General features: G+C 34.6%; 1 protein-coding gene and 1 long non-coding RNA gene across 4 annotated transcripts; one reads left to right on the top strand and one right to left on the bottom strand.

Moving 5' to 3' along the window:
• Positions 1-2,497: 2,497 nt before the first annotated feature.
• Positions 2,498-10,836, top strand: LOC142542973 (uncharacterized). Of its 3 annotated transcripts, none has more exons than XM_075649908.1 (3): positions 2,498-2,652; positions 8,940-9,202; positions 10,217-10,836. In XM_075649908.1, exons 2-3 carry the CDS (start codon positions 8,968-8,970, stop codon positions 10,498-10,500), a joined length of 519 nt encoding a protein of 172 aa, XP_075506023.1. In that variant the 5' UTR covers positions 2,498-2,652; positions 8,940-8,967; the 3' UTR covers positions 10,501-10,836. The 3 variants fall into 3 exon arrangements, with proteins under 3 accessions (XP_075506023.1, XP_075506024.1, XP_075506025.1); XM_075649909.1 differs by lacking the exon at positions 2,498-2,652 and adding an exon at positions 2,707-2,765; XM_075649910.1 differs by lacking the exon at positions 2,498-2,652 and adding an exon at positions 8,058-8,194.
• Positions 9,287-10,210, bottom strand: LOC142542974 (uncharacterized). The gene is made up of 2 exons (XR_012819608.1): positions 9,923-10,210; positions 9,287-9,508 (listed from the first exon to the last, which is right to left on the bottom strand). It is a non-coding gene; the product is annotated as an uncharacterized LOC142542974 (long non-coding RNA).
• Positions 10,837-13,857: the final 3,021 nt, after the last annotated feature.

Below are 13,857 nucleotides of genomic sequence, written 5' to 3' on the forward strand. Positions count from 1 at the left end.
CAAATAATACGAAATTCGTTGAGTGAAAAATGACTGAGACAAGAACCATAACAGGATACGAAACTAAAAAATGTTAAGCCAAATACACATAAAAAATGCCTACGCTGCGTCAAACTAGTTAAATTTGGTTTCTGTTAAACTCGGAATTAAAAGATTACTTGAATAAGAATTTCGAAAATTACTCACAATTACTTGTTTTCACACATAGCTCTTGCTCTCTTCCACTGGATCGAACGATTTTTGTAGATTAATATCTGATCTCACCTGTTAAAAAAGAAAATTAAACTCAGAAAAACATGCTCAAGGTCTATGTTGCCTCTTCGCTTCAGATCTTTCACTGATCTCGTCTCAGCTTTCAATCTTCAGGGACGAAGAAAAGTGAGAGGATTTACAATTGGCGTGTGCTTTTTCGGAAAACAGGTTGTAGTTTTGGGGAGGAATAAAACTTTAATGGGAAATAAATGAAATATTAAGCTGAAGGGTATTTTGGTCATTAATGCATTTATCATGATTTTATCCACCTCACTAATTTCACACCACACATGATATTATATATCTCTCAAATTATATATCTTATCTTATCAAGCATTTATCAATCAAATTACTAATCATTCAATTATCACATCCTACAGACCAAGCGAACCCTGAAGGTTTACGGTTCAATCATGGGCCCAACATTGGGTTGGTTTTCATGTTTTTGTTTTTTTCAATTTTTTAATTTATTATTTTAAAATTACAGTTTAGTTCCTCGATACTTTTTATTTATGATACGACTCAGTTTTAAATATAAATAAACAGTTCTCTTGGGCAGCAACATTGGTTTTCATGTTTATGTTTTTCCTTTTTTTTAATTCATTATTTAACCTCACTTATTTTTTAAATTATGATATAACCTTTATTTTAACATGATCGAATTAATTATAAAAATAATTATACTGACATGTAACACGTACCAAATATCACTAATATATTAATAATTTTAAGCAAATCTCATTAATTTTTCAAATTAAATATTTGAGAAAATCCATTTTTTATATAAAAAGATCATTACTAAACTACTTGTTTTAAAAATAAAAAAATAGTATTTATATATAACATATAATATGAATATATTACACGAATTATGTTTGTTCGCGTTTTTAACAACTAAAGTTGTCAAAACAAAGTCAGTGAAATGAACTGACCTGCAATCCACTACAATTTGTCGTCTGCCATGTCTACTCTCCATCTGAATGTGTTAAGATATTGTCAATCTAACCACCTGATCAACCCGTCATAAGCCACTATTTGGTGGAACCAGCTACGAAATAGCTAACCCAACTGCGAATTTGGTGGAACTAGACAAATCAACCGACGGACCAGACTCATTTGAAAACTATACCGACAACGAACTATGCAATTATTCATCTATACTTCTATACTATATTATTAAGCGTAGGGACGGATCTATGCTTGGCCCGTCCTAGGCTGTAGCCCAGCCCAATTTTTTCCACAAAGAGATATAGAGATTCGAGCCAATTCTATTTTTTTTAGTAAATATATAGAGAGATTTAAGTTCAGTCTAATTTTTTTTAAAAATATCACGATGCAAATAACTCATAAAAGTTAATATTTAGAATACCTATTTAACTTGCACAGTGAATAAATGTAGATTTTCGATATTTCAAAATGAGTTTGGTACAAATAACTCATAAAAATGATAAATTTATTTTATCAATTTTTTATTTAATAGAATTTAATTTTGAAAGTACATTTAAAATATATTAAAAAGAGTTTTAAAATGTAAATTTTGAATCTCAGTGGAACTTATCTTATATTACACGGATTACATATTAATTTAAATAATATATAAATTTTGAAAAATGATATTGATTAAACTTTTTTTTTTGAAAATTAACTCTCCTATTTCGAATACGCTAGAACAATATGTTTTTTTTTTAAAAAAAATATCAAGGTCATTTTGCTAACTATTTTCATATATATATATATATATATATATTAACTTTTTATATTAAGTTCAAGTTCACATTCCTTCAAAAAAAAAAAAAAAGTTCAAGTTCACCTCAACTTTAATTTCTGGATCCGTCCCTGATTAAGTGTGAGACTCTTAGAGTAACTAAATTTTAGTGTCGTGGTCTATTTTAATAATTATACATTTTAATAAAGTGTTAAAATTTTAATGCAAGTCACAGTTTAATTTAGCGGATAGATATATTGTTTCTTAAACTTCAAGTCGTAGGTTCAATTCTTATTTTGTTTTTTAATTTTTTATTAATATATCAAAATTATGATGTAGTTTTTTCATTATTTTTTATAATTATATTTTTTATTTTCATTAAATACAAATCAAATAAATTGTAAAAAATATATTATAAAAACACACGTATTACGTATTCTTATTAATGCCAAACTTATATATGATATAAATTATTATTATTATTATTATTATTATTATTATATATCTCACGCGTGGCATTCCGATGCAGGTCTTCTCGTCCTATCAACGCGTGGAGCCGAACGAGAAACCATCAGAAAATAAAGCAAATTCATTTTTACTATAAACGTAATATATCAAATGCACTGCTTCTTCGTCATTGTCCATTCAATTCTTGTTCTTACGCTTTTGCCGCACGTCTTGTAGAGCTTTTCAAGGTAACCCACCCATTTTTCTTCCATAAAGTTTGTTTCTTTTTGGATCAGAAGTAAATTTTTGTTTGCGTGTATAGATTTTCATTTTGTATACTGCGGTGTTTTTTTCGTTAAATGTAAGTATTCTTGAGTGATAATACATGGTTGGGAATATGTCAGGATCGTGAAATAATTTAATTACCTTCTCTTTTTATCGGGATAAATTTTGTGATGATTTACGTGAGAATCTGAAATTATTTGTAGGGGTTTTCTATATCAATGTAAACCAAAAATATTTATGTACTCTAGGGAATATGTAGTCGTGAGATTTAATATCTTGTTTTTTAAAATAAATTCCTTTTATGTTCTCCCTCATGTATTGGTTATGAAGAAAGTAAAACATTGTGGCGTTAATTGTTGTTTTCTGGTTGGCTTTGGAAGAGTCTTGCAAATCGTTCCGGAGGGTGGATTGTTATGGATTTATATGCTTTTATTGGTTTCTTTACGTACATTGTTGAGTGGTTGTTTTTCCTGCTCTGAAATACGACACTGAGAAATTGTTGGCGTAGGTCTCATATTCTGTGAAATGTTCGCTTCGGCTCCAACCTTCAGGGGCCGGAGCAGACGGCCTGCCATGGTCCTTCCCTTATAAATTTATTGACTTTGATATATTTGTTGGAAATTTCAAGTAAATTTAAAGTTTGAATAAAAATTATGTATCCTGAATGTGGGAGTATCATTTGGCTCTCCACATTCTTGAGTTAATTGTGACTCATTATTGTGGAAGTGACTTTTGACTTTCCACATTCTTGAGTTAATTGAAGAGTTTTGTCTCTTCATATTTTTGAGTTAATGAGAAGATTAATTGAGTTAATTAATTTTGGATGACTCTTGGTGTGCATTTTGGGGCTTATAAATAGTGTGTTCATTTTCTCATTTCAAATATATGAAAATCTTTTCTCTTTCAATTATTCTCTTGCATTTCATATTGTTAGCTTTTCATTTGGCTTCCGTTAAATCTCGGTGATAAAGTAAAGGTACGTTTTCAGTTCGCCGTAGTAATGTCTCGTGCTAAGTCACTGCTGGTTGTTCCGTTGTATCCTGGGAAACAGATGTCCACTGAAATCTCGAAGCACATACCAGAGGGGGCGAATCTGTTTTAAGGAAACTGTAGACGCTACAGGCCTCGGTTTGGTTTTTATTTCCTTTGCACGATATTCTTACTGTAAACATCACACTTGTTTCGGTTACTGCTTTATCTTTACGAGTTCGTTTCTACGCTACTGTTATTAGCATTGTTTCCAACAAACTTAAAACAGATTTTGTTATACTCATTATGCGATTTGTTGACGACATGGCTACTGATTCGAATGACTCGAATGTGCCAAAAGTTAGTCCAGGATTATGTCTTCATTGTTGTCGATGTGCCAGCCATGTTGATACACCGAAGAAATTCGATGGCTCAAATTTCAAAAGGAAGCAACAGAATATGTTAATCTATCTTACCGTAAGCAAGGTTTCTCACCAAGGATGCTCCCAAACCAGTGTGGTTGATGGAGATGTGTAGAGAGCTAGTGCTATGATGCATGTCACCACTTATATTTCTTGTGCAGAAAATGAATGGTTTGGCTAATTCGCTATAAAATGTGTATAGTGAAAAGAAGACGACTCGGGAATTGTGGGAGTTTCTGGATCGGTTATACAAAACCGAGGATGTCGAGGCCAAGAAATTTATTGTTAGTCGTTTTTTAGACTACAAGATGGTTGACTCCAAAATGATGATCAGTCATGTTCAAGAAATCCAAGTGATTCTTCACGAGATTCACGCTGAAGGAATGACCTTGAGCGAATCTTTCCAAGTGGCTGCTATTGTTGATAAGCTACCACCTGCCTGGAAGGATTTCGAAATCTATTTGAAATACAAACGAAAAGAGATGAATGTTGAAGAACTCATTGTTCAACTTTGTATTGAGCAAGACAACAAGAGTTCTGAAAGACGATTGTTTTCTCCATTTGCTGCCAAGGCAAATGTTGTCGAGCTATGGTCAAAGCTAGAAAAAAAAGAACTTTTCTCCTACCAACAAAAAAAAATAGCGAACCACTTGATCTAATTCACGGTGATATATGTGATTTAAAAGGTGCGCAAACATGTGGTGGAAATAAATATTTCATTACTTTTGTTGACGATAGCACAAAGTTTTGTTATGTGTATCTTCTTAAAAGTAAGGATGAAGCAATTGAAAATTTTGTCCACTACAAAAGTGAATTTGAAAACCAACTTAGCAAGAAAATTAAGGTGCTAAGAATTGATCGTGGAGGTGAATATGAATCACCATTTGCTGAGTTTTGTGCTCAATACGGTATCAAAACATGAAAGAACTGCACCTTATTCTCCTCAGCAAGATGGCATTGCAGAGAGAAAGAATCGCACCTTGAAAGAAATGATGAATTCGTTGTTATTAAGTTCTGGTTTACCACAGAACATGTGGGGGAAGCTGTTCTAACAGCAAATTACCTTTTAAATAAAGTGCCCCTGATAAAGCAAGATAAAAGTCCATACGAGTTATGGAAAGGTAGAAGTCCTTCCTACCAATACTTGCGAATGTGGGGGTGTCTTGCCAAGGTAGCATTACCCACTCCAAATAAAGTAAAGATAGGACCAAAAACTGTTGATTGCATTTTCATTGGATATGCTCAAAACAGTAGCGCGTATCGTTTTCTTGTACATGAATCTCAAATACCTGATATTCGCAAGAATACGATAATGGAATCAAGAAATGCTTCGTTCTTTGAACACATGTTTCCATACAAATCTAAGGAAGAACCAAGTTCATCCAAAAGATTATATGAGACAATTGATAAAGAACAAGAGCTTGATCAAGATATTGAACCTAGACGTGGCAAGAGAGCTAAGACTGAGAAATCCTTTGGTCCGGATTTCATCACTTTCATGATGGAAAGTGAACCTCAAAGCTTCAAGGAAGCAATGAGTTCATCTGAGGAACCTCTATAGAAAGAAGCTATCAATTCCGAAATGGAATCTATTTTACAAAACCATACGTGAGAATTAGTAAATCTTCCTCCAGGAAGCAAACCACTAGGCTGTAAATGGGTTTTCAAAAGGAAAATGATATCAGATGGAACCATAAATAAGCATAAAGCCAAGTTGATAATTAAAGGTTACCATCAACATGAAGGGCTTGATTACTTTGACACATATTCTCCTGTATCGAGTATAACCTCTATTCGTGTGATACTTGCGATTGCCGCCTTGCGAAATTTTGAAGTAAACCAAATGGACGTAAAGACAGCTTTTCTAAATGGAGGTTTAGAAGAGGAAATTTACATGGAACAACTTGAAGGATTTTCTGCGACTGTGCAAGAAAATAAGGTTTGTAAACTGGTGAAGTCTTTGTATGGCTTAAAACAAGCACCAAAGCAATGGCACGAGAAATTTGATTAAAGCCATGATGGAAAGAGGATTTAAATTCAGTTAATGTGACAAATGTGTATACATAAAAAACACTGAAAATGGATATGTCATTTTATGTCTTTACGTAGATGACATACTTATCATTGGTAGTAATGATAAGATGATCAAATCTGCCAAGAAGCTATTGAACTCAAGATTTGACGTGAAAGATTTGGCCTTGGCCGATGTAATCCTTGGAATTAAAATCCATAAAACATCAGAAGAACTAGCCCTAAGTCAGTCACATTATGTTGACCAAATACTTGAGAAATTCAATAATGATGACTCTGCATTAGCTAGAACCCCGATTGATATCAGTCAGCATCTATCAAAGAATCGAGGTGAGAGTATGTCTCAATTAGAATACTCTCGAGTCATTGGAAGTCAGATGTACTTAATGAGTTGTACAAGACCAGACATAGCCTATGCAGTGAGCAAATTGAGTAGATTCACGAGTAATCCAGGAGTTGAACACTGGAAAGCAATTATCAGATTGCTAAGATACTTAAGGTACACTCGTGATCATCGGCTGCACTATACCAGATATCCTGCTGTTATTGAAGGATACAACGATGCAAATTGGATATCTGATATGAAAGACTCAAAATCTACAAGTGGATTTGTATTTACTTTAGTAGGTGCAAGCAATTTCGTGGAAATCTTCTAAACAAATTGTAATAGCCAGATCCACGACGGAATCTGAGTTTATAGCTCTTGACAAGTGTGCTGAAGAGGCTGAATGGCTGCGTCACTTCTTAGAAGATGTTCCAGGATGGGAAAAACCAATGTCAGCTATATGCATACATTGTGATAGCCAATCTGCGATTGGAAGGGCACAAAATAAAATGCATAATGATAAGTCTAGGCATATACATCATAGACACAATACCATTAGACAACTACTCTCAACTGGAATTATCTCTGTTGACTATATAAAGTCAAAGGATAATATAGCAGATCTGTTAACCAAGGGATTAAACAGAGAGTTAATTGCGAAAATGTCAAGGGGAATAGGGCTCAAGCCTATAGAATAAATTGATGTGAAGGAAAACCCAACCAACGCTGACTGGAGATCCCAAGAACTAGGTTCAATGGGACAACCTAATCGCACCGATTTGGTATATCACTGTGGGGGTTATCCCTAGCCCATTCCTATTATGAAACAATGAATGTTGAGGATAAGCGTACGACTTTTAATGATTCTAATGAGAAGAATATAGAATCACCTATATGTGAGAGAAGTGGGGCCGCTTCGAAGGAATTGTGAGGCTCAATTCTAGACCCTCTCGCAGAACCAGGCATGTGTTCATGGCCAACACGAACACAATCATGAGAACTGAATAGTATCAGAGAGAGTCTTGTGTGAAGTATATCTTAATTTACATAGACGGCAGAACAGTTAAAGGACATCATGTCTACTAGTCAGCTTTACAGCTAGTAAAGCAAATATATTTCATAAGGGAAGGTTCAAAGGGTAACTAACACCTACCTATCTTATGCAGGATTCAACTGTAGAACTTTGTCACCAAGATTTGTATCAATTTTCATTCATGTGGGGGATTGTTGGAAATTTCAATTAAATTTAAAGTTTGAATAAAAATTATGTCTCATGAATGTGGGAGTGTCTTTTGGCTCTCCACATTCTTGAGTTAGTTGTGGCTCATTATTGTGGGAGTGTCTTTTGGCTTTCTACATTCTTGAGTTAATTGAAGAGTTTTGGCTCTTCATATTCTTGAGTTAATGGGAATATTAATTGAGTTAATTAATCTTGGATGACTCTTGGTGTGCATTTTGGGGCTTATAAATAGTGTGTTCATTTTCTCATTTCAAATATATGAAAATCTTTTCTCTTTCAAGTATTCTCTTGCATTTCATATTGTTAGTTTTTCATTTGGCTTCCGTTAAATCTCGGTGATAAAGTAAAGGTACGTTTTCAGTTCGCCGTAGTGGTGTCTCGTGCTAAGTCACTGCTGATTGTTCCGTTGTATCCTGGGAAACGAAACACATACCGGAAGGAGCGAATCTGTTTTAAGAAAATTGTACACGCCACAGGCCTCAATTTGATTTTTATTTCCTTTGCACGATATTCTTACGGTAAACATCACACTTGTTTCGGTTATTGCTTTATCTTTACGAGTTCGTTTCTACGCTACTGTTATTAGCATTGTTTTTAACAATATTATATATGCACAAATAGTTATGCTTTTGTCCCTCTATTTTTTTTATTTTTAAAGCTTTAGTTTGGGACGGTTTTGCCATTTGTGTCCTTGGTTTGTGCTATAGTGGTAATGATAAGGAGTGCTAGTTGTGTCGAAGTAAAAATTTATGTTCGGATGTTATATGGTACAATTACAATACTCGAACAGAAATTTAAACTATTTTTATTGTTATTTTTTAGCTCGGGAATTTGTTGATCAGTTGGTGTTCTTTAGTGTGAACTCAAATACCATGTCGATTGCAAAATGTAAGATTACACCTAAGAGGAGATGTGATACCCTTTAATTTTTTCTTTTTTATGTATGAAGTAATCAAGGATTTGAAAAGAAGTTTAAATTGTCAACTTGAAACTAATTTCCACTACCAGAACAATATTTGAAGTCATTTACTATACCGTGAGCTCGATTAAACTTTTCTGTTTGAGATGTGGCTGAGAACCAGGCACTCTCGATGAATATTTTGTGTCATTTCACTTGACAAAATCCGACTGGAATTTGCTAACATGTACTTTGTATTAGCTAGTGGCTAATGTGACTGGCACTAAATTATTTTATGTATTTTTGTATGTAATTTCAAATTCAAATTCTTTTATGTTTTACAAGTTATCCTTCTATCATTCTAGGTATCGATATCAACTGAGATAAAAGAAAATGGGAGGTGGAAAAGACAAGCATGATGAATCTGACAAAGGGCTTTTTTCTCACCATGGCCATTATCCTCCACAAGGATATCCACCTGGACAGTATCCACCAGCCCCCGGAGGCTATCCTCCCCAAGGATATCCTCCACAAGGGTATCCACCCCAAGGTTATCCTCCACAAGGATATCCACCACACGGCCATTCCCCGGCTGGTTATCCTGGCTCATCTGCTCCACACCATTCAGGTGATGTTTAAATGTAGCTTGATTTGTTAATTTTTGTTAAAGTGTTGGATTTGTTGTTTGGCAAATTGCTTTGGTTTCTTGTCATCTATTTTCTTTGGATGTGTCGCCTTTCGATAGAATTAATATAAGGTCCTTCTGCTAATTCCTTAACTAAAAGTTGAGGTCAAACTAAAAGGATGACTTACTATGTTTTTAGTTTGATAGATACGAGTCACGTAGCCAATCAAGTAGACATGGGTACCATACCTGTCATTTAGGCTTTTGGGTCACGGTTCATATCTATGGACATTCAAATACTCAGCCACTCTTTCAATTTCAAAGGTGGGATCAAAACCTATTCTTCTTAGCCTAATAGTCTATTCGCGGAAGAACCGGACATTCTCAAAAAACTCTCCTTACTAACCTTACATCCTGTCATCGCGCTCAGATAAAAGAAAGTTAGACTAGCTACCAACTATCTCACGCTCTCTCTAAAACCCAGCCAAAGGAGTAGGAGCAGCAGCTGGGGAACCACCATAACCATCCATGGGAGTCAGACCAGCAACAGAAGGGGAGTAGTAGAAGCATTAGCACTGGGAAAAGATTGAATCGATCCAGCTCTGATAATATAGCAGTAGGGGTATTTTATTTTATTAGAAAGAAGGCCTTTTAGGCCCGCTATCTAGGTTGATTATATCAAAATGTGGTTTACAGCCAGGGACATTCAAATACTCGGACAACTTCTATCCTCTGAGCATTGAATAACCTCATTCGAAACTTGCCTTATTATATTTGAAAGCTCTAGAGCTCTTAGACAAGTAGATCCAATTTCGATTAGGGGCATCTGCTTAGAACTATGGTTCTTCGATATGAGGTCTTCACGTGCAGTAAGAAACCATGAACTGATTGGTTATGTTCGTTGCACTGTTCTTTGTAAAGCTTAAGTTTGTTGCGCATAGTTAAATAGTATCTCTTCCACGTGTAATTCTTTGTGTGTCTGGTTTTCCTCTGTTCTTAGTTTCCTTTATGTTGCAGGGGGACCTGGTGGTATTGGAGCGATGCTTGGAGGTGCTGCAGCAGCAGCCGCCGCCTATGGTGCTGCTCATATGACGCATGGCGCTCATGGCATGGGGCATCATGGACATGGCGTCGGGCATGGCATTGGACATTATGGACATGGTGTTGGGCATGGGATGGGCCATTATGGTCATGGGAAGATGAAGCATGGCAAGTTCAAGCATGGCAAATTTGGAAAGCATAAGAGAGGAAAGCATGGAATGTTTGGAATGCATGGAGGGAAATTCAAGAAGTGGAAGTGATTTATTACATCTATGAGTAATCATTGGTTATGGTGAAGGAGGTTTATATATTTATTTTTTTTCTGAATTAATTATGACACCTGGAAGTAGCCCAATATAATATAGGTGTTCTCCTTTAGTAGATGCAATAATTTTCCATTTCATATGGCATGTGAACCATTTCGATTTTTATTTTCAAAATCTTTCCAACATATTCGAGGCATTCACATGTATCTCGATTGTGTAATATTACACTTTTATGTGTATGCATCAGGCACATTGAATTGCAACATCCCCCGATAACACATATGATTTATATCTTTTTTTTAGGAAACACGAGAAAATGATTTGAGGATAGTTTATGTTACACTTGGAGTAAAATTTATATATATATATTTTTTAATACAAAATATATTCAATTAATCATCTGAAAACATAAGGATGCTCCATATGTTTCATAACTCAGTAAGACTCGACCCTTCTGCTCATAAGAATAACCCTTCTATTTCAATCAAGATTCAATTTCTATTTGATAATCGATAAGTAGAGATCTGAAAACGGGTTGGATAGATCCGTCCGTAATCTGCTATTTGGTGGGGCAGGCCATCGGCGGGTTACCCGTGCCGGGCTGACAATTGGTCAACTCAGTTCAAACTTCCTTGTGATGTCGGTTCGCCTAATTTTTTATAAAAAAGTTTTTTTTTTTAAATGCTAATTTTTAATCAAAAAATTCAAAAAACGTTTGAAATGCTACGAAAATGGAAAATAAATTTTAATCAAATAGTTCAACCAACATCTAAAAGCATTAGTATAATAAATTAATAATGTATAAAATTATTTAATTAAATAAAATATGAAAAAAAATACCACAAAAATCAAATAAAACTTAAAAATATGTACTTCAAAAAAAGCTTAAAAATACAATTTTACGAAGGAAAAATATCATGTTCTGGGCCCGTCCTATCCTGCCCTCCGCTAACCCGTGGTCTGCACGGACTCAATCCGTTTGGCTCAGCTCCAAACGAGTTGAGATTTCCTAAATCCAACTCGCCCCATTTCTGTATCAGGACGAACCAACCAGACGGGCTCATCCCAATTTTACAAGTCTACTGACAACAACTGAATTTTAGTATAATATCACTTAATAGTCCAAATTTACGTTGTTTGTCCTTTAATGATAAAAACATATTATTGTAAAAGTTAAAACAATATACACGTTCTTTCCCCTACGCACAGGCAGGGCCGTACTTCCTACGAGGCGAGATAGGTCATCGCCTCAGGACCCAGCCCTCGTAGGAGCAAAAAAAAAAACATTGGTTTCATGTTGTTGAGGTCTGCACCTAAATAGTGTGTGCATTGGACATTTTAAAAAAATTTGGACATTGACCAATTGAGAACATGATCAAATATAATGATTGTGTTCATTTGAGTTTTAATCAATTGTGTAGAACCCAAACAATAAAACTACACGGCTCATTAATTAAAATTTTGTATGCATAAAATGGTAATATTGTTAGAGTAGATGCCCTACAAGCCAAAGGTTGGCTAGAGAATTTATTGACTCAAGCGTAATAAACAATCTTTATTTTAATATAATTTACTTTTTAATGGTTTCGTTTTTACTTTATCTGTATACCCATGCAATCAGCATAGATAAGGTCATTGATTATACTTTAATACAAATGAATCGTAATTTGATGTTGAAACTCATTTGTAAACACTGCATATTCTAAATTCGTTCCTAGTCGATTCAGCCGCCTAAAACATGGATAAAGGTCGCTTGAGCTCGAGACTAGCATCTGTGATGTTGTGTACTGCGTTTCTTGGTAAGGACATAGAGATGTCCAAACATGCAGATGGGTAGTCATATGATGATTATACCGAACAACTCTCACTCGGACTTTCCAAGTGGTTATCATTCATCGAGAGGATAAGTCCGTGGTTATGATTGTACACCATTAGTCCTTACGACCCGGGACAACACTGAGGCTCTATATGCTAGGGCTGTGCTTTGACTCGTTTACCGGCTCCAGGAGAGTCATCAGATGGCGAGGTTGGGTACAGTTGCGACACATATAGGAGCCAGTGCATTGTAGTCGGGGATTCACCGCTCGCCTACGGGTGTGGATATCCTATGTGATCTGATGAAATAATAGTACGTGAAATCTCTGGACAGAGTATAATATGTACGTTAGAGAAGGAGTTCTCCAACCGTACATGTGATGCCACTATTTATAGTTATCACATAGTTATCGAATTATATGCAACCCTCGATAATTAATCGAGGATACCCATGAATGTTATGTAGTGTAGTTAAGTTATGCTTTTAAATTATAATAGGGATAGACAAGCCAAAATTTAGGGCACCAACGGCACTGGAGAAAAATTTCTGAATCAAAAAGAGTTGTAAACCCACGGCTAGCTGTATCCCTGAACCATTGAGGGTCACACAAGCACTGGATCGTTTGTTCCCGTTGAGAGAATAAATTCAAGGAGTTGAATTTATATTATGATATAGTAAATTCAAGGATTTGAATTTATGATAATTAAATTTTGAGAAAATAAATTCAAGGAGTTGAATTTATGAGATAGTAAATTCAAGAAGTTGAATTTATGAAATTTGAAGAGAATAAATTCAAGGAGTTGAATTTATAAAATTTGATTATTTAATTAATTAAACTCAAAAGTTGGGTTTATTAAATATTAAATTTTGGAGATGATAAAATTCAAGGAGTTGAATTTACGATTTAAATATTAAATTCAAATGTTGAATTTATAATGTGTTTAATTTATTAAGCTCAAAGGTTGAGTTTATTAAATATTAAATTAAATATAGTGAGAAGTATGTTTAATGGGCTTGTAGGAGTACAAGTCCAACATACTAAATAATTAAAGTTCTTAATGGATTTTGATTAATTAATTAAACTAGTTGGACTAGCTCAATTAATTAATCAAGCCTTTTAATGTTAATTATGTGTATTAAGTTTTGGCTTAATTATAAATAGGAGTGAACAAGCCATAACCCTAGCCACCACCATTGTGATTTTCGAAATCCCCTCTCCCAAGGACTCTAAAATTCGGCCACTTCCTTTTGAAGAAAAGTTTGAACCGTCTCTCAAACTTTGATCTCCAATGCAAAACTTCTTCTTATTTTTCTAGTGCAAATTAGAAGAGGAATAAAACTTGTAGTCGTGGATCTGATTAGAAGATTAAACAAAGAAGTTTCTGAAGATCGTTCGTAGAGATTCATCAAGAGCTAGATCCGCCTATACCGGATTAGTTGGAGCCATGTGAATCAATTCTCTAAAGTATATTATTAAACTCCCTATGATTGTTTAATCATAAAACCATACGAGTGCTCAAACAAATATATTTTGA

Source organism: Primulina tabacum, chromosome 4 (genome assembly GCF_025594145.1).
Source record: "Primulina tabacum isolate GXHZ01 chromosome 4, ASM2559414v2, whole genome shotgun sequence".
Taxonomy (NCBI): Eukaryota; Viridiplantae; Streptophyta; class Magnoliopsida; order Lamiales; family Gesneriaceae; genus Primulina; species Primulina tabacum.